The sequence below is a fragment of the Carassius auratus genome, chromosome 12, assembly GCF_003368295.1.
Source record: "Carassius auratus strain Wakin chromosome 12, ASM336829v1, whole genome shotgun sequence".
NCBI lineage: Eukaryota > Metazoa > Chordata > Actinopteri > Cypriniformes > Cyprinidae > Carassius > Carassius auratus.
Window position 1 is genome coordinate 8,039,164 of NC_039254.1, and position 27,228 is coordinate 8,066,391.

Here is a 27,228-nt window from a genome sequence, read left to right on the forward strand (position 1 = left end):
GTGCAATAAGTAGCCAATAATATTTGGAATTTTGGATGCAATCTCCAGCTTTAACTCTGATAAACATAACATGGCTGTCATTTACCCTTGAGCTAGCTGCAGACCCCCTGTGGTGGTCTGTAAGGAGCCCCATTTAAAAGCTATAAAGAACACAGCAGCGCGTGCAGAGAGGGGAATGGGGAGGCATTTTGGATTCGATTTTGAAGTTTTAGGATCAGGCAGTAGATCTGTTTTTAGAGACTTTTAAACCTGCTCTAAAAATGCAGAAATCTTATTTGTCAATTATCGTTTGACTTTAATTTGCACAGTTTACCAAATAGAATAATTCATCTATTTGTTAATTTTCTTTGTGTGTGTTTTGTATTTTGTGTAATGTGCTTGATTGCATACATGCTGAAACTTGTAGCACCAGGGTTAAGCATTTTATTGACAACAAATAGAAAAAGGTCTGAGAATGTGTGTGCAATACATATCAGTGTGTAAGCATGTATGTTCAGTGCCCTGGTCTTCAGCACGACTTGCACATTATCACTAGAGGTACTAAAATTTTATTTCCAGCTAACATTATCAGGATACAGAGTGTGTGTGCTTGAGTGTGTGAGAGAATATGTGTATAATACCACCATTGCCTTTTGCCAAGGGGGGCGTTTGCTCATGTAGCTTGTAAAACTGAATGTCTGGGCACCCTTTAAGCCTTCCCTATGAAATATCACTTGTGTTCTTGCTGTCCAGTGATAAAAGAGTCAACAGGATTTGAAACTGATCTACAGAAGAGGCCACCTGTTGCAGAGGACAAGAGAGATACAACACAAATCATTATTAGTAGATACGTCACGTAAGTCCTCGTTTTGTTATTAAGCCATACTGTTTATGCATGTGAAACCTTGAAGTGATGCATATAAGCAAAATGCTAACTTTTAGGAGTATTTTATCAATTTTTTACATTTTGTCAGTATTTCCCTTCAAGTCGTTCCAAACCTAGACTTTTTTTTTCTTCAATTAAATGTTTCTTTTAATGTTCATAAGAAAACTTTCATAAGAAAACCATGCAATTATTTTACCACAGTTTTCAAGATAATTAAATGCAATTAAAAATTGAACATTTGATGTAAAATGTTAACAAACAGATCAGGAGGTCTGCAGGCCCACAAACTCGTTTCATCCCCCCCCCCATTTATCCCTCACTTATTTTTTCTCTCTCTCTCTGCTTCTCTCATTCTCGTCCTTAACTCTGTTCCCATCCATTTTGCGGCTGATGGAGTCAGTTGTTCATTCTTCTCATAAAATCAAATCAGCAGTGGTCTTGGGACCTTGGTGTGTATCAGAGGGTGAACGCAGGGTCGTCTCGTTCTCTTTGCTCATCTTTTAAAAGAAAGCTATGCCCAAGGCCTGGAGATAGAGACTGATAAAAGGCAGCAGAATTTGAGAAAGAAAGGAACGAGGGATAGTGGGGAGAGGGAGGAAAAGAGATGGTTCATTGTTGGGTAGGCAGTCCCATCACTTGATGTCTGTGGCACTCCTCAACCCTGCAGCTGGGTTCTGATGCCTTCACAAACTGTCTTTCTTCTTCCCAACAACAACCATGGCTTCGGGGGGTCACAGAAGATGCTTGCCCTTCCGCGTGATGGCGCTACAGATGTGGTGAGGGAACTTCTTTAACAGCCTGGGCAAAAAGCGAATGCGTCAGATACAAAGCGAGGGTCACAATACTGTCCTTGTGTCTTTCTCCCAGCTGCTGTATTTAACAGCTGCAATAAAGAGCTTACTTGAAAAACCTGAAAAAATAAGAAATTGAATGCCTCAGACTTTTTAAGGGATGGCTCTGTTTGTCGTTCTCTCTGTACTACAACGTCTAATGCCTCATGCATATGCATGCAAGTGTTTAAATCAGACCTCTAGCTCTGCTCTGAAGATAAAAGAATGAGCACAGCTCAACCTTCTTCACATCTATCAACCTTTGCCCAAGTCTTTCTGCTGTGGATTTGGAACTGGTTTGGTGGTGTGAATTTGGCACTGAATATTTCTCTTTATTTTTTCTTATTCATGAACATTTGATAAATCAGGGAATTAATGTGTTAGCTAAACTTTCCTAAAACTGGAGTCATTCCATCAGTGCAATGTTTTTAATGTAGTTTCTCCTAAAAAAAAAGTTTTTAAATTATAATTTGCCAATTGCCTGTTTTACTCTATGAAACTAGAAAAATTAGTTACAACCTCATTTATAGAAAATCTGCATAGTGTGCTGAATCGTTCCCCACATCCAAGAAACCCAAGGGACCCCTGAATCTGGCGACCATCGTAGTGACGTCACTCTAGTTTGGACACTGACAACTTGTCTGGTTTTGCGGTGCAAGAAAATCCCTAAAAACATTGTATTGTATACAAACTTTGGTTTGTTTTTCTTCACCATAGAGTTCCCCACACCAAACCTGTCTAGGGGAGGCCCGTATGCCTTTTAAAAGACTGCGCAAGAGTGCAACAGATTTGAGCATAAAACACGGCCTCTCCCGTAAAGGTTTTGTGCATGACAATACTTCTATTAATATTACGTCACTCATGAACAGCTCCACCACACGGATTAAATTGGTGTCATCTGTGTTTTCAGTTTGGCTGGGAGAAGTCGAAATGTTGCTATGGCTATCACCAGGGCTGTGTCAGTCATCAATGTTTCAGATGTGATTTATGTATTCTCTACCGAGACGGAGCGATTCACTTGTGTTTAAATAGGACTGGCACTTTAAAAGCAGTCTATACGTGGCCTATGAGTTGCTTTCAATGGTTAATTTCCACTGAAGTGCAGAATTGAATTGCACCTATAGCCTACTATCAAAAAAATCTAAACTCATTGCATCTTAAAAAAGTTTTCAATTCATTGGATTGTCCACAGCTTTAGATTGAAAACAGGGAGGAATTTAGAGTCTTATTTTTCTAACATATTACAGCTGTGATCACACTGGGTTAAGCACAGACAGGTTTACTGTGATTTCTCCAGTGGGGAAAGAGATACACCCTTAACATGTGAGTCTGTCCAAAGGCAAAACCGTGGGCCTAAGGAATGAAGTATATCTATATATGTACTTATAATCTGTATTCATCATTTTTTTAAACCTATATTTTTAACCTCTTGAAGCCAGGACAATTTTACTGGTTTTCCTACATTTCTTTAGCTCCCAGTGACTTTTTATTTGTTTATTAAGGCTAATAAACCCCTTGCCTAAAATTGAATTTGCTTAAGTCCATGTCTAGTTTTTCGAAAGTCCAAAACAATATTTTGTTGTCCCATGATATTTGCCTGTGTTTTCTTTAACCCACCATTCTGATTAATCTGTTAATCTCATCATCTCAAAGCTGGTCTGGAAGGGCTGAATGATGACTGAAAGGCCAATGAGGATTTGTCCTTCTATAAAACATTACTATATTAAATGACATTTTTAAAATAGATTTATACATTTTGTTTCAAATATGTAATATATGAAGGGAGGGCAAGACTTGATTAGATTACATTCCAAGTGAAATAAATGGAACATGTACATTAAAGCATTCCAGTAGCCTAGTCATATATTTGCATCTTCTGACACTCATATTCTGGTAGCACTGTGGAACATATAAGGAGCATGGATCTTAAGTTTTGTCACACTGTAATTTTAATTAACGCGTACATACAAGACACAGAAAGGTTAGGAGTTTATAGCAGGATACTATCATTCATGCTTTCATGAATATGGAGAGGTTGAGCTCCACCACTTTAATCTTCCGTTAGCTGCCCCGAAGCTTGCTTAACACAGACAATAGTGTTAATTATTCCACGCTTCTCTCCTTCAAACACTTACCATTCACATATGTTTATGCAACAAACAAGAATGTGCCCAAAACACACAGTTATTAAAATACAAGCAAATGATGGTTATAAGTTCTGCCAGTGCAGTCATGCCAATGACACTATTTTTAATGGCACAGTCAGGGTCATTTGGGGGTAATGAGTTTGTGTCCATGAAAAAGCACTAGGCAACTGTCCTCCCTTAAATTGATCCCTTTTGAAATTGTATTCATAAATGCATACAGGCGTCTTTTGTATATTTAGAGGTGCTATGGTGTCTGTCCTGTCATCTTACTGTTGTCCCCAGCCCAGATGCATAAGTCTTTAAATACACTTGGACTGCTAATTATGGGTGTGCATACATAGGCATACTAGCACACTGTCAGAAAAAAAGGTACTGTGGAGGTACAATTTTGTTCCTAGGGGAACAAAAAATATAATGGTACCTTTAAAGGTACACAGTAGGTCCTTATGGGTACAATTATGGTCCCAAAATGAGTTATAAAGGTACAACTTTTGAGATACAGATGTGAAAGGTACATTTTTGTACCTTGGAATTACTTTATTTGGAATTATTTTAAGTTTAGCCCCAATTAGAGTAGGCCTATGTGTTTTTCTTTCTTTTCTTTTTTTATTACTTTAATGTGCCTCAACTCATGATAACATCAATACATATTACATTTCTTTAAATGTAAAAAATACATTTTCAAACAGTGTACTTGTCCCCTACCTGTAAAATGAGACAGATATAATAAAACAACATAAAGCTAATGAAATTATTAAATTAAATCTTTTGAATAACTGTTAAGGTTTTTTGTTGTTATTGTTGTAATATTATAGTTGTCAGAAAAGCTTTTTTTTATTAAATGTATTTTTATTAATTTAAAACTTTTAAATTTTGACCTTTGAATTATTACATTTTTAAGACGCTGAATGACATTTGGAATAAGGACAATGCGGAATGTCAAGATTTAATTATACTCAAGTAATTATATTCAAAACGTGCTTATGCAGACGTTACCGTTGATGTCGCTTTAAGAAAATTTCCCTTGCTTGGCTTGAGTCGTTCAGTTTAGGCGATTGATGCGGACGTGCTCTGACGGAACCTCGCACGGTTTTCAACGCGGAGTCTGTTTTGGAGTTAATATTACTCAGGTAAATGCGGAATAATGTTATATAATCTTATTTATACACGTGGGACGCCATGTTCGGTTAATTTTGTTGAACTTGATGTTCCCCTGCTCTAGCCTGCTAAAAATGCTTGCGTCAGACTGGCTGGTGTAAGTTAACATTCGTTGGCCTGCAGGATGGAGCTGACTAGAATGTCTACAGCTAACTTAATAAAGGAGTTAATACAATTTGGTATCGAAGTCACTGAAGAGGAGAGGAAAAAGTTTGAAGGTGAGTAACGTTATGCTGTTACATTTTTTTAAAAGTTTGAAGTGTGTACTTGAGGATTTTCAAGCTACTTAGTGATTGACGTTTTACATTTTGAGGCAAATTTTCCCGCCTTTGCGAGTATGACAACATTTTGTAATGGGCAGCAGGAGAGTTGCCCAACGCACTCCTTATCACACAGACATTTTGTGTAACGTTAGATACAGCAAAGCAACTTGATTAATTAAGTAAAAGGACAGCATCCGAGCGAATATTTATTCGTTACAAACATGACAGTAACGTTAATTTCAGTTGTTTGTAAGCGGGGGAGGTGTCTCTCTCACTTTTAAAATGTAAATTCGTCTCCTGTAACGTTAGTTTTTTTTTTTTTTTGGTAACGTGTGTTCACGGAGAGATTTTATTTTTCTGCAGTCTTTTTATTCATATCCCAAATGAATTAAGCGCTGAACACTCTAATGCAGGGATCTCCAACCCTGCTCCTGGAGAGCTACCGTCCTGCAGGCTTCAGTTCCAGCCCTGCTCCAACACACCTGTCTGTAATTATCAAGTAGCCCTGAACACCTTGATTAGCTGCTTCAGGTGTGTTTGATTGGGGTTGGAGCTGAAATCTGTAGGACAGTAGCTCTCCAGGAGCAGGGTTGGAGACTAATGCATTGTGTTTTTACTCATACTTAATATATAGAATATCAATTATTTTATTTATTTATTTTTTATCCAGCAGTGTATTTGATTTCTTAAACAATAAACGTTAATAGGAAAAGCTTCAAAAACACTGGTTTAGTACATGCTTCAGTTTGATGGGTAATTAAATGATACTTTTCTTCTTTTTTGTGTTATAGACAATGATGTGGATGGAGGGACTGTTGACATCGGACTGACTGAGTCAATGATTTCATTCCTTTTTGAGGGATCATTTAAAAAACAAGCAAAATTTCATCGATTTGTTCAGCAGATGAAGGAGACAGTGACATTAACTCTTGAACCTGTGCCTGTAGAAAGCCAGTCAAGAGCTGGAGCAAGGTAATTGCTGTTTAATAATATTTCATTTGTTTCAGAGAGCTATTCTTAAAGCAAATCTTAAAAGTAGCTAGGTTATTTCCCATGCATGCCTCTACATTTTGCTTTGCTGTACTTTTACTAGTGCTTAGTTTATTAATTTCTTGCATCTGCAACAATGTATTAGAGGTGCTCTAAAATTTCTGCCATTTTCTTTGTCAAAAATATCAACAGAAAATACAACTTGAGCAGATAAGATAACAGAAGCTTTGACATGGAGAGTGTACAGTCTCAGCCCAGGGTGCCCAGCATTTTTGGTGCATCACTATTTATGTTTACTATAGAATTATTTATTAGGTTACCACAGTGTATGAATTGACAACTAAGATGATCAAGTAATGGGTATGGCACATATTTTAAATAAAACTTGGTAAAATTCTGAAGTTAGTGTTTTTGTTTGTTAATGTAATTATTTGTCTTTTCAGTACTGAAACCGTTACTTTACTGTATTTGTGCTATTTTATGTATACCTGCAACTCTGCAATGTCTAAATATTACTTTCTCTTTTGCAAATAGTAATATCAGCCCATCAACAGCTTTCCCTGCATTTTTTGAAGTTCCGAAATTTCCATTTGATGTTCAGGCCAAGTTGGACCGAAAAAAATGCAGACTAACGTCATCAGACCGAAACAAAATTATTAGAACGTTGTATGAAATCATGGCTCAGTACAAAATGTATTTCTCATTACCTATACCTGTTTTAATTGCTTACATTCCATTTTATACAACATTTAATGCTACACTCATGTGTTTAAAATATTTTTGTAGGAATCCAACTACAGAAGAGTATGTTCAAGTGGCTAAGGCCCTGACTCTGAGGTATCCCTTTTTAAAAGACAAAGAGGGCAATGGATATGTAAGTAGCTGGTTTACCTTTAATGTTCTACTTTTGGTTCTTGGTTAATGGAGTTTATTTTGTGAAACTACTTTTCTTTTTTTTTCTTTTTTTATAGCACACTTGGCACATGTCTCTGAAACGCAAGTTTAAATTTGAGCGGACACCTTTGGCTGCAGTTGAAGAAGTGAAAAGACTTAAACAGAAGTTTGGTCATTCAAAAAAGTCTCTGCAACCTGAAGAAAGCAGTTGCAAAGAAATTACAAGGCCTTTGGTGAGAGTATATTTTTATAATATTAATATTTTTACACTTGTTACCAGTGTATTGTTCTCAAATTAAAGGGTTAGTTCAACGAAAAATGAAAATTATGTCATTAATGACTCACCCTCATGTCGTTCCAAACCCGTAAGACCTCCGTTAATCTTTGGAACACAGTTTAAGATATTTTAGATTTAGTCTGAGAGCTCTCAGTCCCTCCATTGAAGCTGTGTGTACGGTATACTGTCCATGTCCAGAAAGGTAAGAAAAACATCATCAAAGTGATCCATGTGACATCAGAAGGTCAGCTAGAATATTTTGAAGCATCAAAAATACATTTTGGTCCAAAAATAGCAAAAACTACAACTTTATTCAGGATTCTCTTCTCTTTCGTGTCCGTTGTGAGTGCGACTGACTGCTGTGACAGTTGACGTATGACGCTGCTGACATGTTTTCTTTGTTACTGGGTGCACCAGAAAACACGTCAACAGCATCGTGAACACGCTCACAACGGACCCAGAAGAGAAGACAATGCTGAATAAAGTCGTAATTTTTGTTATTTTTGGACCAAAATGTATTTTCGATGCTTCAAAATATTCTAACTGCCCCTCTGATGTCACATGGACTACTTTGAAGATGTTTCTCTTACCTTTTTGGACATGGACAGTATACCGTACACACAGCTTCAATGGAGGGACTGAGAGCTCTCGGACTAAATCTAAAATAACTTAAACTGTGTTCTGAAGATAAACCGAGGTCTCACGGGTTTGGAACGACATGAGGGTGAGTTATTAATGACATAATTTTCATTTTTGGGAGAACTTACCCTTTAAGTGACAAGATGAAAAAATTGTCATCATTCTCCTGCCCAAAATTAGAAATAACTAGGAATGCACCAAAATAAAAGTTCTTGGCCAAAACAGAAAAATTCTAGATGCACAGAAATTTCCTGTCAGCGTGTTATTTCGTTGGAGCGATACACAAGTGGAATACATTTTTATGGAGCAAAATATTGAGTGGAGCATCACACTGTTCGGTGACAGCGGCTAGACAGAGAGTGAAACCTGTGTACATGCTCAGCTCATATTTTTGGCCATTTTTCTCTTTTGGCCAAAAAATGAAAATAGCATTTTTGGCCAATAATTTTCAACACAGAAATTTCGGTGCATCTCTAGAAATAAAATTCTATCTGTTTTGTTTTTGTCTATGCACAAGGAGATTAATGCTGTTGGAGAGGATGCTACATCAATAGAGGGACATGTGAAAGTCCTGCAGGACCAATATAGAAGGACACAGCCAGAGACTCACATTGTTGAAGATCGAATGAGGAGGACCTTTGCCTGGAGGCGGCAGGAGATTACTAGTGGTATGACTGTTGAAGATGTCGTCAACAAATATCCATTCTTGAAGAGTCCATCAGGGGTTAGTGTGCAAATTATAATTATGAAATTACAAAATCTCACATGTAACACACTAAAACTGTATAAAATTATCTGATTTACTTATGCTTGTCTTTCAATTAACTGCAGCTTTATCAAGAAATTGGTTTCCTGTATAAATGTGTTCAACTGAGCCGACATTTTCGAGAACATTTTGGACACATTACATCAAGCGTGCTACGGCTCGCTCAAGGGAAATCCCCTCTATCAAAGCTGCACAAAGAAGCTAGAGAAGAATCTCTCTGTGAAGATCATCTTGGTAATTGACTCCAAAACTTTATTTAGCACTTTATTAAGCCTATTAAATTCTTGCCTTTTGATACATTTTTACATATTTGTTTGTGTATCACATTTTATGTTCCAGGAATTGATTTTAAAGCAGCACTTCTCATGTTGCCAGCCTTGTTCAGAGAGAAACTTGAACATTTCATTGTGCTTGGAGAGGTGCGTATATAGTTTTAAATTTCTGTGCAATCCTTAAACTGTATTTTGGCAAAATGCAAATGAGTGAATATTAATTATCTTAGTCTTTATGCATGTCAATTTTTTCTCCATCAGTTAAGTCAACTGCTGAGAAAATTTTACTGATACAGAATCTGTTTTGTGCTTTGTCATTTAGAGTGAACCATCCTCACCATATCCTACTGTTCAAGTACAGGAGACCACTGACTGGAAAACTGTGTTTACAAGAAGAGTCACTGCAGTCATCAAAGTTGATGGGATCGAAATCTGCCAGGCAAACCTATGCGTTCTTTATGGTGTTTAAGATTTGAAGGAAAACATCAATATTTTAAACAGGTTGCCAGCACGTGTAGAAATTTTGTTAACATTTCATCCACTTTAAGTAATCGAAATCAACACAGACAATGTTGGGAATTGTCTTCTGTTAATATGTTGGGCGAATATGAGAGAGTTGCTGGATGTTGTGTGAGCACACCATTTCGATCTTTCCCTGTGGCTCTACAGCATTCAGTGAAGGCAATTAAGAAGTACAGCCATGTCAATTTTGAAGGCAAACAACTTCAACGAGTAACAGAAGTAGTGCTTAATGATGTCAAATACTGTGTTAAAGATGTGTTTACTGTGGGTCATCTGCATGCAGAAGCTGTTCCATTGTTTTTTCAGATTAAGTACATTCTTAACATAGACACAGACTGGTTATTGTGTGGCAAGCTTTTAATTCCGGTTTCTTTTTGTCGTCATTTTTATTCATACTGTGTGAAATGTGAGAATGAATGGACTGTCCTCTTGCCAGGTGAAGAGGTTGATTACCAGGCATTAGACACGTACCACGTTGATGACAAGTTATTTATTAGCACTAGATACACTTGCTGAAGACAAACTGCTGCAAACGTCAAAATGTGCAGTACTTGATGTAGCCTGTGTAATAAGGCTGTTTTACTTGTTTGATGAGTTTTTCTGAGTTTTTTATTGAATAGCTAGTTTTTTCTTGACATGCTTGCTGTTGTGAGATGTAATGAAATCTTTTTAAAAGAAAATTTCTAAATAAAATTGTCTATTTGTTAGCCAAGGTATTTATTTATTTATGCATGCACACAGACACCAAAATAATCAAAATGGTTAGACAGTATCCTGAGGATGCTTTTAATAAGGTATACTGTTTTTGCCTTTGCAAAATTGTTCCTTTGGGTACAAAATTGCCCCTTAAATGGTACAAAGATAGAAGGTACAATTTTGTACCTCTGACTAGAGGTACAAAATTGTACCCTTCAGGGTACCACCCCAGCGACGGCCACTTGTACCTTAAAAGGTACAGTTTTGTACCTTTCTTTCTGAGAGTGCAGCAGATAGTCTCTGATTTGTTTGTCATTTGGGGTAGGCTTGCCACTGGAATGTACATGTCTGATAAATATGATACGACAACCATAATGAATAAAAATATTATGTTCAGGACCTCTCTGCTCTTCCACACACTTAATAAGTTAATGAGCAAGTTTGCCTGGGTGTTTATCATTTCTAAAACCTCTTGGATAAAAGGTAGGCTATTTATAAACAGTGGGGTTTGTGAGGGATTTTTTTTTTTCAGGGAGGGATATAGTTAAATCCATATAGTCAAACACATAAACAATTGCATCAATTTATTAATTTATTTGTTTAATATTTGCTGACAGTTGCTCTCCCAAACATATCCACAATTTAAATTGTAAAAATAGGCTTAATATTAGTCTGACAGATTACAATCTCCCCGATTATAATTTGATTGAATCTCTTTTGCCTTTTCTGGCTTTATTTTGGACAGAAGCAAATAATATTATTAGTATACCCACTCTAATTGGTCTTAATTCTTTTAGCTTTCTATAATGTTATTACAACGATGAAAACTCTAACTTATAGGTTAATGAAAAAATAAAATGTTTCTTATGCTAGTTGTAGATAAAGTAAACTTTATCCCTTTTTTTTATTATTTTGAATACATTTTTAGGAGTTTTATACTCCATACAGGCCTATGTCAGTTTAAAATTAATAATCACTTAAAAATATTCTCCAAAGTGTCATTTGTCTCTTTGTGTAAAACTTTTTTTGTGTGTGTCGAGTCCACTTTTATACCAAAGTTGTAACCCAGGTTTAATAGTTTGTCGTGTTAAGTGCATTATATCAGGATACATGTGTGTAAAGCTCAAGCTCTGGCTGCATGGCTAAAAGGTCTCACTCGATCATTGCTCTCGGGACTGAAAGCGTTAATTTTCTGACGTCATCATTCCCGGGGCGGTGACCTTAAAGGTAGGGGTGGGGGCAGATTTTTTGCTCCGGGGATGAGTGGGAAATACGCCTCGCTTTCAAGGCAAATAGCCTGTTTTGGATGTAAAACCTTAACTTGTGTATAAGAGTCGAGTATTGCTTTTCTTTCAGGACAACATAAGTATTTTGTAATGGATTGCCTGTGTTTCCTCAAGGTAAACCTGTAGTTCTTTAAGTAAACCACGTATTGAAGCGAATGTGTGTTTTGTGGTGTTTCTAGTAGGCTACTGATCTTACCACCTCTACATAGCTTCTGTTCGCAAACACGTTGGATTTATCGAATCCAACAGCACAGCGTGTCCCTTTACAAAACACAAATGTGCTTTTAAAACAGTCGGTTTAAAACGACAATGTTCTGTACAGTTGCGTCGATGTCTTCGAATTCCGCACACGGTCGCGATCGGCTCGTGCTGGTTTGCCTGCGATGTCTTCAAATTCCCAAAGTTACCGCATGAAATCGGCTGCAGTAGTTCGATTAACATAGGTTCTTTTTTGCAGGCCATGAGGGAAGTCCAATATGGTGGAAACGAGATGATTTAAGTGTATCCAAGGTCTGTACGAAGCGGAGGAAACGGGTCGCTTTCCCCAAGTCCCGTTCAGTGCAAACATGCAAAAAAGTAGAATAGTTCAAGGTGTGTTAAGGAGTTGGGGCATGCTCAAGAGACACGTGCCCTCTCCCCTAATTAAATGAGGCAAAATGCAATGGTCTGGATATGACAGCAGATTCAATTTCGTTCGCCTCTCCATCAATTTTCTGTTTAATGTCACTGAGCTCTATTGTGGGAGAAGAGGACGCGTCATCCAGCCATAAATTTGTGATTATAGAGGCTCGAGGAGGCAGTTTGCTCTATTCGGACTTGCTCCGTACCTTCAGATAGATCTTCGACAACCAGAAACCATTCAAGTGCTCGTTTATATACCATTTAAGCTTTAAAGACTTTTACCGGACTAGACTATGATCAAGTAGTCATGATAAATTAAATAGCGTCTATTTGTTTTTCCAAAGACTGTTAAGATTTGTTAGGAGGCTCTGCACGAGGAAGGGACACTCCAGACGGCTTTTTTTTTTATCGAGAATTGAATCCAGATCACTTGCGTAAATCAATAGTCAATCTTTATTCAAAATATTTTCTATCTGGACGGACTTCCATTTTTATAGGTAGGTGTTTTCTGCTCATCTGAATGTAATTTATCGCAGCCATCAGGACTTTAGAAGATCGTGCTTTACATGTTTGTTTGTGTCCATTATGCAGAAGGTATATGGGTTGTCAAAATTAATCACGGCTTTATACGAGGTCGCTCCTGACATAAAAAATATACTTTTCATGTCAGATGCACCGTTCGAGCAAAGACTATTTAGCTGTCAGCAAAAAGTGACTTTTATAGCATTTTTAAGTGAAGCCTATTTCTAAAACCGGTTTTACACTGGCTTTGACTGAAACGGTTCGAAGCTTAAACAATATTTATATAGCTACACTTGATATGGGCATTTTACAAAGATACCGAGGTGTTATGTTTCTAAAGATTTTATCACTGTTTTTTTAGGGTAGCCTACAAGAGAGACGCCGTTCTGTGTAATGTGGACGAGGGCCTTTTGACCGGATATTTAATTGTTCTGACCTTTTCATTGTTTGTACTACACTCTCAAATCCTTTACTTAACAAAAAATATGGATTTTTCTAACAGATATAAATTATATTCAATTAAATATATTTTAGTTTACCTTTTATACTTGTTGTTTTCCTACGTGTGCTAAATATGTATACTTCTAAAAGCAACGTATGTACGACTATATGATCGTTCAGTCTTACATGAGCCTAATTCATTCATTCGAATTTATTCATTTGTGTTATTGATTTGCTCACCAACGCTACTGGGTCACAGGGTCAAAACATTGTTGCTGCTTAACGAAACATGTAGTGATGCTGAGTGGTTTTATATTATTTCAGTCTGTTTGAATGGAGCCAGTCCTGAAATGTAATACTATACATTTGTTTATAAAACCAAATTAAACTCGGACTTACTTATTTTTGTTCCCATAATAAATCAGCATGTATCAAGGGCCTGGGCTTTCACGGAGGGACACTGAGACGTCGATGTACTTGTGTCGCTGATTGATAACAACGTGTAACACATTGAATACATACATGTGAGAGGAACTGTGAAGATCTGACACCCACCAGGCTGGGATACAAGCATATACTCTACATACACGGTAGGCTAAACTCGGATCAAGACCGTGTCCCGTGTCAAAACCGAGTGGGCCACTGACAATCACTTAAAATCATGTGGCTGAGGCATCCCCTTAAGGATTTATTTGAACCTTTACATGTAGACTCATTATCTAAGAATAATGCGAGCAGTGTAGATGTAGAATACTGCGCCATGTGACTATAGCTCTCACACGATTTCATATAATGTATTTAATTATAGTTGTACTACTTTGATTTAGATTTATGGCAGCAGAGAGTAATATACAAGCTCATAGTCATTCCCCTGTATGCGGATACTTATTGCAGTTTTCTAACTTGTATATTGAACACTGCTACAATACGAAGATTACTTGAAATAGGTAGGCTATTAATGATGTTTTCTACTAATTAGACCACTCATCCGATTAATATTCAATTTCGTTAGTCACGTTAAATTTGGGAGATAAGCTTTAAGGAGGCATTTTACGAATTATCACAGAATTTAAACTGAGGTATTTATAAGACAATCTTATTAATGAAACACGAAGGGGGCAGTCGTCAGTTTTTTTTGTTCATTATAAACGGGTATGTCCAAAATTGGGGAATAACAATGGCATATAGCCTATATTTGTTTCCAGTTCATCTGCGCTGTTTTGTGCATCTTTTGTCGTAAGACGTTCATAACAGAAAGTTTCTTGAGTCCTTTTTGTTAAAGCAGCGTTGTTCGAGTGCTTTTATTTATTTATTATTATTTTATTTTTTGTATTTTGTTACATGTATTACCGCTCTATAGTTTGACTTCTAGCTTTTACAATAAAACAGGTCGTAATGAGGTAGGTTTGTGCCATTTATGGGGGTGAACCAGTACTTCCCTTAATTGGACACAGATGGACTTTTTCTATCGATAACTCCATTCCTTGGAATTTATAAAGGGCAGCTAGTCGGTCTCCACCCTTATTGGGAGTTGTTTTCTATCATTCACAATCTAGCCCTAGGCCTGTAGATTACCACCCTAAACCTAAAGCGCCTATACCTCACTTTATAGGGTTAAGGTCTGACTACATTTCACGTGTCTTCATCGTTTCATGTAGAGTTTGACTTCGGTGCAGTGGCGGCTCCAGACAATTTTGATTGGGGGGGCAATGGGGGGGTCCTGGTCTTTTCAAGGGGGGTCTCATGAAAACCAACAAAAAATACAGTGGACATGGCTAATAACTGCATATTTCTGCTACTAAACAACAAAAACACCTTTGCAATGTAAACAAATGACAGGCTACATTTGTTATTCATATCCTTCACACTGCACTTTCATGTCAGGTATATTATGCATTTTTATTGACATTGATATTTTTACATTTATTTCCAGATAGATATTATTGAGTTTACAGGCTAAAGTGGTCTTGCTGTTGTAAACACTGTTGCTTTTGCAGAAAAAATATTTGCATCACATTTAAAATATAATTATATTTTAATTCATTTCTGAATTGTTTTTATTTTTATAATGATAATTCAGAGAATGAGAAAATCTGAATAAGCCTTACCAGTGTTGTGATAATTATTTTTACGTGTTAAAAATAAATAAGTACTGTAATATAATAAAAGTTTATTCAAATAACATAAAAAAGACCAGACCCCTCGATGCCTGTGAAACTTTTCTCCCTCAAACAGCACGCTACTGTTACTTCTACACTACAGGCTACACACAGCAATATAAACAACGTATCTGCATGTTCTCACATCACATCGTTCTTGTAAAATAATAATAAGTAAATAAACACCAAAATCACTTCGCTGAGAATGAAACACCACTTACCAGCTGCCACGATGTTGAAAATATCCTCTAGCAATTAAAAAATGCGCGTGCAGCATGAGGAATCTTCCCGGTTGGATGAGGTCGTTGTCAGGTGAACTGTCATCATGTTGGTCATTTTATTTACGGCTAAATTATTATTAATAAATTGTACTAATATTATGATTGGGCGTGGGCAGGCATTCACAAAAGTTTATGTTATTACAAAAAAAAAATGAGGAAATTTTGCTTTGACAAAAGGGCACTTAAGGGGCAAAGGAGCAGGTGCTCAAGTGAACCGGTTCTTTCGGACAATTCGATCAAATAAACCAGATGAAAAAAAAAATGGTTCACCGGTTCTTTTGCGCTCGATGTAATGCCGTCATTGGCGATGATTGCCTTCATTCAAGCCTTTGGTTTACCCGCGCTTATAACATTAGCACAGAATCAGTTCAGAATCAATCACCAAAAGAATCAGTTCGGTTCAGATGCGCTCTGTGTCAGTCTGCTTCGCGCTGAATCACGCATGCGCAGTTATCATCAGCTCATCGGTTCTCGAATCGGACGCGTCCGACAGAAACGGTTCTCGGTTCAGTGTATGAATAAATGTCGAAATAATTATTATTTATTATTGTTCTGCGTAGTTTGAAGAGAAACATTTTTGGATCTTTATCCCGATTATATATATTTTTTAATCAGGAAGAGGCTGGGGGGTCAAATGGGGGGTCAAGGCATTTTTTGGCAGGGTCTTGAGACCCCCCAAGACCCCCCCTGGCGCCGCCGGTGCTTCGGTGTCAACTGTGTCTATCATGATCCCCTCATATACGACTCCTATAATGATCAGCAATATGTTTCTGCAGAGCTTTGATTTTATAAGAGCTGCATCTGTAAAGTTCGATATCACAAATAACGCTTTGAACAGCTACAACGGCCTATTCACATAAATCCAATCTAAATATTCTTATGCGTATAAATGCTTATTTATAATGCCATTGTTTTACATAGGCCTACAAGTCCTTATTCCAGATACGCCAGTAGGATACTGCTGACATCGGGCCTTCTAAACAGTACGCGTCCCTATGCCTGACACTTACCAGAAGCCAAGCCATTTCACAAGAATTTAGCAATTCTAATGGTTGCAAAATGTTCAAAAGTTGGTCCATTTCACTTGGATATCAATGTAGTAGCCTAACTTAATAATCAAAAGGAAAGGAGAGGTTCACAAAATAAAAATCTAACTGATTTCGACCGTGTTCACGGGTTTAAAACGACAGTGTAAATAAATTAAATTAAAGTTACCTGTTCCTTGGTTTTCCATATAAGTCTTTTTGAAGAACAAAATAACTTGATGTAATTGTAGGCTATAATGTAACAGTGCAATAGGCTATAACACTAGCGTTCATTCAATATTAATAATAACTACCACAGTTCATAAATTGTGGTTTTCAATAAAATACAGTTGATTATAGCCTAATTTAAGCACGTGTTTCTTGTGAAATATTTCGAACACACATCTCTGGCCGGTTTACTGGGCCGTAAGCAAAATGAACGTCTTGACTGAACATGCTTCATCCTCATCACCAGCTATGGAGTGCATTGTCACAATGATTCATCCTACGGACGCGTATATAAAATCCCCTGACCTACATGGACGTGTAGGCGCATGTAAGCACCGTTTATACATTCGCATCAAAATGGGCTCTGAATTCAGGCGTCTTGTCTGGATTATTCTATTGCCAATGGCAGACCAGTGCGATCTGGCACTATCTAAAACTGGTGTGCAACTTAGACCTGACAGTAACTGGGTCTCTGCGCACCCTTGGCCTATACGCTGGTGACAAACGCCCCGTTCCGGTAGTTTGAATGTGGCTGGAAGATGGAGGGAAAGTGTCAATCAGAGACGCTTCATTGATCACGGACAATGCCGTTCGCGGGACTGGTCTGTTTCGAGAGCAATCAGTCACTCCGCATTAATTATCCCCGCGTCCCACAGTAGGGCAGCTCGCGCTGGCACATGGACAGTGTGTGTGTCTGTTTGTGTGTGCGTGAGTGAAAAAAAGAAAAAAAAGAAAGAATGTGTGTAAGTGTGCGCGCGTGGGGAGAGAAGGAGATGTGTGTGTGTGTGTGTGTGTGTGTATGTAAGTGTTTGACAGAAAGAAAAAGTCGCTAAGTTTGTTTTCAGGTATGTATATATTTAGACGGGCCTGTATGCGAGTTATTGCCTTTGCTTGTGTGTAAATGTGTGCTTGCACGGGCCTCTTATGTGTGTGTGTGTGTGTGTTATCCGTACACCACTAAAAATGCACCCCACCCCCACCTTTCAAGTTGCGAAAAGGAGCCAATAAAAACCCAACAATAAAAGGGTCTTTCTTGTCACTAAATAAATTAAGTGCCGATATCTACTTAAAGCGCTGCACCTCTTTGTATATTGCAGAACAGAATTCTTTATTGCCCCAGTGTTATTGCTTTTTTGTTTTTTTTTCTCCAGTATTTTTTTTCTTTCTTTCTTTTTTTTTTGGATAGGAAGGTCGGTGGTAGGCCATAGCGCACACTCTGTCACAGTTACTGTAAAGTTGGTTAAAACAATGACTGGGTACTTTGTCGTATTAAGAGCTTCTGCTTGTGGGTCGTTTGTATTTGATTTCATACTTCCATGGCCAAAATTTTGGTTGAATCTGATTAACAGTGGCATTTCTTTTTCTTTTAGGACTGGCCTGATTTCTCTCTTTATCTGTCCTTTTATTTTCTTTACAACAAGCCCCACCCTATAGGATGATCATAAACAATTTATACTTTAAGGGAATGATTTATTGAACCTTTGATTGTTAATTGGTTATACCTTGTAAAATGTCATATTCCTTAAATTAAAAGTCCCGGTAGTTATATCGTTTTTAGTACATCTATAGTTTCTCTCACTTTTTTTTAATCTAAAAGGTATAGATTAACTATGTAGTCGTAAATGTAAAATATTTGTATAAGGAGAACATTTCTTTAATATATGGTATTTAATATAGCAATGTTCTCTGTATACATTGATTAGGCTACATTTGTTTTCTTCAACCATATTGAGCAAATATGAAAAACGTATAGCCTATTATCAACATTCACTATAAAGCCATTTTTAAACAAAAAAATATACTGTTACAATGGGACGGTGATAACAAAAACCCATATGGTAGCCTACATATTCATAAAATCACCGTTCTTCCAGTGGCCTAGTTGAAGTTGCGCTTAAGTTTTGTGTGATGATACAGAAGATTTTCCTGAATAAAGTATCATGGGTTGAAGTTAAAGAAATAATGAAGAAAGAAAAATAGCAGAAAATCACAGAAGAACAAAGAAAAAAACACTGCAGTATATATTTCATATGTATAATGATTAAAAAAACAAAACAATAACATCCTTTAGAAGGCATAATATTTTTATTTTATTTTTATATAATTTCGTAATTTAATACAAACATTATAATATAATCAACTACTAGAGTAATTGAATACATTCTGTTAATAATTGTTTACCAGTTTTTCTCTCACCAAGGTTTTCCTGAATTGCATTTGGACAGAAAGAAAGAACGGCGTAGGCTAGGCTATAACAGTTTTCCTATTAGCGCGTAATGGTAAGTATATATTTTACAGCCATTTACTACTTACTGTTATTAAATATCCAGTCAAAATTAGAAGTCGCAGGGAGTTTGAAGTTTTTACATTTCATCGAAAAAAAAAAATCCTCACGCACGCTCGTTTTGGGTCGCTCTTGCCTTCTTTTCCTGTCTTGTCCTGTTTTTAGATTCCATGTATTACAATTATAATGCTTCTGTTGAATTAAGCGATATTAATCCGAGAATCTATACTTTAAATTTTATACAACATGCAATTTCCCCCTTTTTAACGCATTCCCTTTGATTAAGTCACTCTTGACTCTCCTTTAGCTTTGGGGCCAACGAGGTTCGCCTAGGGGAGGCCTTGAAACCGCCCCTCCTTATCTCCTTTCATCATTCAGCTCTGGGCCGCCTTGAAACCGCAAGGCCAGTAATTGCTTTTTTCAGGCAGCCCAGTGCGGACTGGACAGCAGCCAATCAGAGCCTTGTTTACATTCTATGATTGACAGCGCTCTGGCATCACACCAACCAATCAAACAATTTTCAGAACGAGGCCCAGGCTTTTAACCCTTCATTTGCCACTGCAACGTAGTTTGGGCTTTTACTGATTATTTACCATGCTGAATATGTTCTGCCTTAGAATTGTTCATTTGACTCGTGATCTGATTATTAACTCTTTAAACTGAACATGCAGTGACGCGCTTTAAGTTAAGTGATATTGTATATGCTAATTCACAAACTGGTTAAAATATTAATTGGAGAGATTTCATGTTTTTTTTTCTGGGTTTGGGCTACATTTACGTTCAGCAGGTGAGTTGTTCAGTTGCTTGTTTTAGGTTTGTTCAATTAGATTCTATTACTCTAGAAGACCAGCTGTCATTTAGGCTAAAATAATAACTATACATGTACCATGTCTGCATAAAGGCTTACTATTCCTTAACTTAAAGCAGGGTTAAAAAAACTCAAATGTTGTGAAATGCGTTTCGTCCTTTGTTTCAAGTAATTTAAATAATGACATTCTAGGCTGCATAAGTAACCATGTGGTCTTGCCTCACGCTGAACTCGTCACGAGACAGGAAAGCTCAAATAAAGCGCCCGCCGTTTTGTTTAGTTGATCCAGCTGACGCGCCATTGGCTCAGAGCGTCATCCAATCGGAGCCACTGTTTATCCTGGGGCGCGCTGCACGAGCTTATTGACATGTAGGTATTAGACCAATGGGCGCGACTGCTCCCCCAGTCACCTCCCCCTCTTCTTCCTGAGTGGCACTAGCAGACTCAGGGAAGAGTCTGTGACTGCTTGTACGGGGCTCGATTCAGCAGAAGCTCTTACTACTACGGTGCATCTCCGAACTTCTGCACTGCACACGCACTGCAATCAGCAGACTCTAGGATGTAACCATTTCCATATGTTTTTATTCTGCCTCTGCTCTTTTACGTATTTTTTTGTATCATGTTTTTTTTTAACCAATTTAATGTTTTGCAAGGAATAACTTACCAGTAAGTAATTCGTTTATATTGTATACATTTATATGCGTGCAATAATAAACAATTGCCTTCAAGAGCTGCTCTTACTTTTTTTTAAGAACATCTGGCGTTATAGAAAATTATGGAGTTTGTATTGCAGGGGGGTGAAAAAAAAGCTATCCATTAATTTTCATCTGAGTCTGTTGCTTTCTTTGAGCAATTATAACAATGGTAATGACATCAACAACCAAAACAATTATAATAGTACTCATAATCATTATACAGGAGATTTGTGCAATACAGAATTGCTACTGAATTTCTGCCTTATTTAGAATAAAAGGGAATTTTATTTAGAGCGAAGACCTTAGTGTCTCATTGACTCATGAAGGATACAATACAAGTGTGAATAATTATATTATTTGCGAGAAATTCATTCGCAAAATGCTATATGCAATAGACGTGCTGACAGAAGTAGAATATAATCGCTTTTACCTTTCTACAGTTTACACGTAGAATTAATATTAGGCAGTTGTTTATGAAATTAAAACTGAAAATCTCTTTTTTTTACTAAATTTTTGTTTTATTATATATACAACGTTTTCCATTGATATACCATGATTCATAAAATTGTCTGGCTTTTATCAGAGGACATTTCCTTCCACTCAAATCCTTTATGAAACCTGTTCTTTCATGCGCTCCTCCTCACCTCCCATCCGTCCTCGGAGCCAAATCTAATAGATCTCAGATCCCAATAAATGTAAAAAAAATTCGGCTTTGGTTAATAGTGGGATGATACTACGTTAAAATACCATATGCTTTAAAAATTGTGCCCAATTTCTTTTAATGATGTCACAGACATGATACATGTTTGCTGGAAATGTCCTTTGTCAGCGCAAAAAAAAAAAATGGTGCACTACATTTAATTATGTGCTTCAGAGAGCTTATTCTTCAGACATTTGTACCTTATGGTCAATATTTGAGGAAATGTGTAATGTTGTGCACGTCAATTCACTCACTATTTTATAACCTCTCCCTCTTTTCAGTTTTTATGTTTTTAATGAAGGCTGTATAGGGCTACAGCAATTTGGCACTGCAACCATCCTTACACTCCAAACTGGGAACTTCCACCGTTTTAAGGCCTCGATCAGCAAAACGTTGAAACATCTAACAGAAGTTCAACGTTCCGAACGCCAAATATCTGGAGATTCGAGATGTATTCCGTTTATAGTTTGTAATTTAGAATAAATGGAAAGCACAGCTGGAGATTCAAACTTGAAAATATCTTTGTTTCCTTATCTTTGATTCGGTATGATAACGAGATCACTCACGACCGTTCGTATGAGCTTTTTTAATTCTGCTTTGCAGACTTTCTTTGATTATCTTTCAATTTTCAGTAGTCTGGTCAAATAGGCTTGCAAGCACGTTTTGACGCAAAATCTCTCGCCGTTTAATAACATCGCATGATAATTCTCTCAATGTACCATTTTGCCAAGACTCTATCTGCAACAACGTAGGATGCTTTTATATAGATTGCTTGTATTCCCGTGATTTAGAAAACTTAAGGACCAGGCCAAAGGTAAAATATAGGCTCCGTGTGCATTTCCACCATATGTTATGGAAAACCTAGTTCAGATCAACAAAGCGGTTTAATTAACTGAAATGACTGACAAAATGGACTGAAGAAATTACATTTATAGTGGGATGCATTAAATAAATTAGAGCTTATAATGAAAGCAGTCATTCCAAACGTCAGCGATTAGATTTTTGTAATGTTTTTCATCTCGTCAAAAAAGACTGATTTGGCTTTGTCTATTTCCCCTCTTTTTTGCTAAAATGTCCTTGGTTTTCGCTATAGGCTTAAGGAGAGTGTACAAATGTATTGATCCTGGCATCTCTATGTGAATGGTGTGTAGCCTGCAGTGAGTCTTCTGTGTAAAAGTGGAGGTGTGCTGCAAGCTCGCTCAATTGTGGAGAGATGAGACAGACGAGCGGAGAATTTGTGTTTAGGCAGCAGTCGCAGCAATGGACGTAGCCTACACTTCGTGGTGTTTTCAATGAAGGATTACCATTACACATCTGAAGGATACTAACATGATACGATCTTGTGGATTTGCATCACTCGCTCGTGTAACTGGTTTGTAATTTAAACTACCTTTTATGATTTTTGTGTTGCAGAAAACATGACTGGGACATACTTTTTTGGCCGTCAAAGCCAAAATTGTGCTGAATGCAAGACCTAAGCGCAACTCTTAACGGAATTATAACATCTGGGCGGCGTTCGGTTCGGTTCTCGTGGATTCCAGCTCTGGATTTCGGATTTATCGTTTTTTTGTCGGGATGGAAGGTCGGGATTTCGCTCCTCCGCCGCACCTTCTGGCAGATCGAGGCGCGCTGGTTCACAGAGGCGCCTCGAGGATCACTCCTGCCGGGCACACGGCTGTGCAGCATCCCGGTCACTTTCAGCCTGGGAAATATTACCCCTCGCACATACCGATGCCTCCCCATTCAGGTAAGTGTTATGTTTATTTTTCCCCATGTCGATAAGTGAATGCATTTAAAACATACTTGTAGCAGATTAAAATTGCGTAACTTTACAATATCGCCTTAACGTGTAGGCTACTTAGTCTTCACTTTTTTATTGCTTTTTTTTGGAAATAAGCAATTGCTACGGTCTCCATATAGTCAAATCTGACTGCATTGTAGCTTTTAATCAGATAGTTTACTTAATATCTGAAGTGCTGCGAAAGGCTGGTTTTAGATGAAGTGCGTATCAGAAGAGAGCAGTAAGAAAAATAAATCTATGCCTTTAATCTTAACTGGGAATATTACTGTAGGGCACCGTAATTTATATTTAGTCTTTACATTTATTTCTGATGATTAAATGAATATACTGTTTTGTTAATAATGAACAGTTACTTTATAGCTGGATTGCCCTCTTTTTTTCGCGCTCATTCAGACATCTAGTTTTTTTTCTGACAAAATAAGTTGTTTGGTAGAAAAGCCCCATGATTTTCTGTTAATTATTAGGGTGCATATTTGAGCGGTTTGCTGCCACAGCTGCTTTAAGTTAATAACACAAGCTTTGGTGTGTGTGTGTGAGCTGTGGTTCGAGAAGTCTTCGAGATTAGGGTCAGTAGTTATGCGTGTATATGTGTGTGTGCTAAAAGAGGCGTCTGTAATACCAGAAAATCCGGTTTCTATATTGAGCGGTGATGTGACGGGGTGCGAATGAGTTGACAGTGCATGCATTAGATTTAACAAGTGTCTCCAGCATTCAAAGTACCTTTGGGATAGAGGTACACTTTGCATTTTGGTTATTAATGAGATAGCCTATAAATTCATATATATGTGCACACGAATACGCCAGCCTGTGGATGTTTCAGCTTCTGTTGTTAAACGCAGACAATATCACATTTTGTACGTAATTCCATTTTTTTATTTATTTTATTTTATATATAACATTGGTTGACAGCCGTAATTTTGGCTGACGTGTTGTTTTAAAGAATGTGTTCAGCAGTTTATTTCTAAACAATGAATTAAACTCCTTTTGGTGTTGTTTTAGTCGGTAAATATAAAGCTTTTTTTGTTTCTTTTCATATAGATTTACATTTATTTTTCATAGATTTTTTTTTTCATATTACCCCTTACGCTTGTCGACTTGTGTGTGTATGTGTGTGTGTGTGTGTATATATATATATATATATATATATATATATATATATATATATATAGCCTATATACGGCTTGTTAACTGGTGTATGTGCGTATATAAATTATTTTATAATATAAAACATATTTTCAGTTTAATTCGAATGAGACGTTTCATTCGCTCATTCACTGTGCTTCAGACTCAGCTGATGTATTTCAGTCGAATTCATATTCGATGCACAACGTTCGCTGTGTTGTAGACTCAACTGAAATTTCAGAAGCGAGATCTATCACAGCGCTCGCTGACCCTGATGGTCCCCGGCGCACGGTGAATGCGCGCGGGTACTGATGGGGTCGTTAGCGGCTGTCTTTCTCTCCGGCCTCCTGCTGCTGCTATATCCTCGCCCACTGCCTTCTTAAAGTAATTTTTATTTGTTCCTTACACAAATAACTCCGTCCTCTTACCTCACACAGAGACAAACTGCGAAGGTCCGCAAGACAAACTCTATAAAACACACAGCCTCTTTTACGATAGCGGCTTTCGATTAAATGTAAATCTTCCTGTCGTTATTTGTCATCACTAATGTATTGAATCGGTTCATTGTCTCTTTCTTCGACGACTGTCGTCAATCTGAATGCGTTTTAAAAGCCGCACCGCCGGTAGATGGATGGATTTTGTTGTGCTGCTCAGGTCTCTCGTGCACATCAAATGCTGCTCCGCAGTGCGCGCGGATAATGTGTACAGTAGGATCTCCTTTTCTTCTTTCTTTTTCACCCCCTCTCTCTCTTTCCTTTCTTTCTTCCATATCCTCAGCAGATGTCTGTAACGTCTGCCTCAAGGCGGACGCCAGCTCATGCCATACAGGTGCATACTTGTGTGTGTGTGTGTGTGTGTGTGGGAGTAGGGTATGTGTGTGCGCTCGTATCAAATTCTTGTTCTTCTGCTGTGGCTTTTTTAATCAACACAGGTGTCATTTCTGCTCATACAGAATAGGTAATATATGATGATACTGTGTGTATTATTATACATCATATACTGGGACAAAAGTAATTTATATTTAAGTTTTAGACCTTCCTCTTTTTGTTTGCGTGGGATGAACAGATATATTAGCAGACGATATTATATATTTTCCTTCCCTTTTTCAGTGTATAAATAATTGTTCTCTTTATTTCTGCTTGTTTTATCAATTATTTGAAATCCTTATATTCCTCTTAATTAAAATTGATTATTTCAGACGATGCCAAACACACATGCACTTAGGCCTACATATAAATCGTAATCCCTAGAGTGCAGACATGCAGGATGTGAGGAATGTCTAAAAGTCCCTTAATGAATGTAAAAAAAATAGGTAAGATATGCACTCTGGTACTCTTTTAGCCAATTCTGTGCTTTAACTGTTGAATCACGAAAATAGCTACAATTAGATTGGTAGATAGATTGAGAGACTGTATGATTCGAGTTTTTTTGGAGACAAACCAACAGCAACCCGCAGTTCAGTTAGGTGGCACCCTGTCTGTCACGGTCATCCACCTGGTCGTTTGCCCTCACCCTCTGCGTTACAGTGGTTTTGTAGCTCTGTGCCACAGCAGTCATGTTTCTGCAAAAGCAGTGGTCTGCCCTGTCAAGCTTCAGTCGGCCTTCTTTCATATCACTTCTTCCTCTCTCGCTTCTGTGTGCCTTGAGTCCTGATTTAACAATGCTGTTTCTGCACTGCTGTTGATCCTAACCTGTCTCACCCTCCCCGTCCACTCGTTCCTCTGCGGTGCAGCCCTGCTCCGTACTGAGGTACTGCTGCCCCCAGGCCATCCGCCTTTGATAGGGCTTGTAGTTTAAATTAGTGCGTTCGCTTGAGTCTAGTTAGTATCTCTCTTCCTTCTTCTCTCCTTTTCGCCTGTGCATGTCTCTGCACTATCCATGACTTGCAACGGATCACTTCTTATAGCCTACATAAATGCTAAATGAATTACTGCGTCTTTGGAATAAACGTTTATGTTTGATTCCACCTTCATCCAAAAACTTCCGAAATGGCATGCGATTCCTTCGCTGCTCCAAAATAGAGTAAAAGAGTGAAAGTGACTAAAGGAAAGAGAGGGAGAAGAGGAAAAAGAGCGGCTGAATGTTTCCACCTGGTTGGTAATCTGGCCCAATTACCTCTGCTTGGTAGCACAGAGCCTGGCGTGTTCCGTCGCCACTCACTATGCCTGCCAGCTGAGTGCTGTGCGTGAGTGTACGCCGGTCTGTGTATGTGTGTGTGATTCAGCAGAGCCTCGTTGGCAGAAGCGACATCGTTCCCCCTCCCCTTCACCCCACAGTCTCTTCTTTCACTGTTTGATGTGCCTCAGTAGGCTGAGAGAGTCCCAACGCCCTGCCCCGACTGCACCCATCACCGCTGGCCCCTCAAACAATGCATCTTCACGTCATCAATGCCGGCAGAAAATCAGTTATTAATATTTGATACGTACACCTTCTTATGTGCAACTATAAAATATGTATTACCTGCTTCAGCGCCCAGAATATCATCACTTTCGATGCCTGTGACTATTGATCAGGACCGGATTTCCCAAAAGCACAGCTGTGCCGTTAAAATCATGAAATCAGGCCAGCATGGTGCTTTTCAAAAGACTCACCCGTATCCATCTAAAAATAGTTCTGTCGTAATTTAATCTTTTGTAATTTACTCGTCTATTTGTGTCATTTCCATTTATGACATTTTATGACATGATTTTATGCCGTGACTTTTTTTTTTGTGCACACAGGCCTGTGCAATGAAAGTCAATGTAATTGACTTTCATTGTATGCATAATAATCTTCTATGAAAGTGAGTTTTAGAACATTGAAGTGAGGAAATGATGATAGAATTAAAATCTTAAAGCACTGAAATTTAAAATCTGTAATTGAATGTGATTTTTTTTTTTATGCTGACAAAACATTTACAAACAGTTTGCTATGGGTTTAACTCAAAGCAGGAGGAT

At 37.7% G+C, this 27,228-nt stretch overlaps 2 protein-coding genes across 10 annotated transcripts in view; both read left to right on the top strand.

Moving 5' to 3' along the window:
• Positions 1-4,199: 4,199 nt before the first annotated feature.
• Positions 4,200-10,330, top strand: LOC113111690 (sterile alpha motif domain-containing protein 3-like). 4 transcript variants are annotated; one of them, XM_026276693.1, is made up of 10 exons: positions 4,200-4,972; positions 5,065-5,218; positions 6,055-6,235; positions 6,788-6,946; positions 7,040-7,127; positions 7,225-7,380; positions 8,581-8,787; positions 8,895-9,063; positions 9,169-9,248; positions 9,424-10,330. In XM_026276693.1, exons 2-10 carry the CDS (start codon positions 5,125-5,127, stop codon positions 9,568-9,570), a joined length of 1,281 nt encoding a protein of 426 aa, XP_026132478.1. In that variant the 5' UTR covers positions 4,200-4,972; positions 5,065-5,124; the 3' UTR covers positions 9,571-10,330. The 4 variants fall into 4 exon arrangements, with proteins under 4 accessions (XP_026132478.1, XP_026132481.1, XP_026132482.1 ...); XM_026276696.1 differs by having other exon boundaries at positions 8,584-8,787; XM_026276697.1 differs by having other exon boundaries at positions 6,788-6,919.
• A 1,226-nt stretch (positions 10,331-11,556) lies between these two features.
• bahcc1b (BAH domain and coiled-coil containing 1b) overlaps positions 11,557-27,228 on the top strand; it is a 99,922-nt gene continuing 84,250 nt past the window's right edge. The window contains exons 1-3 of one of the 6 annotated variants that reach the window (XM_026276688.1): positions 11,557-11,719; positions 12,063-12,723; positions 22,783-23,116. In XM_026276688.1, coding sequence (XP_026132473.1) covers positions 22,945-23,116 — 172 coding nt within the window. In that variant the 5' untranslated portion in view covers positions 11,557-11,719; positions 12,063-12,723; positions 22,783-22,944. Of the gene's footprint in view, positions 11,720-11,792; positions 12,724-20,044; positions 20,641-22,782; positions 23,117-27,228 lie in introns of those variants that run through there. The other 5 variants (XM_026276690.1, XM_026276689.1, XM_026276692.1 and 2 more) reach the window with 5 other exon arrangements.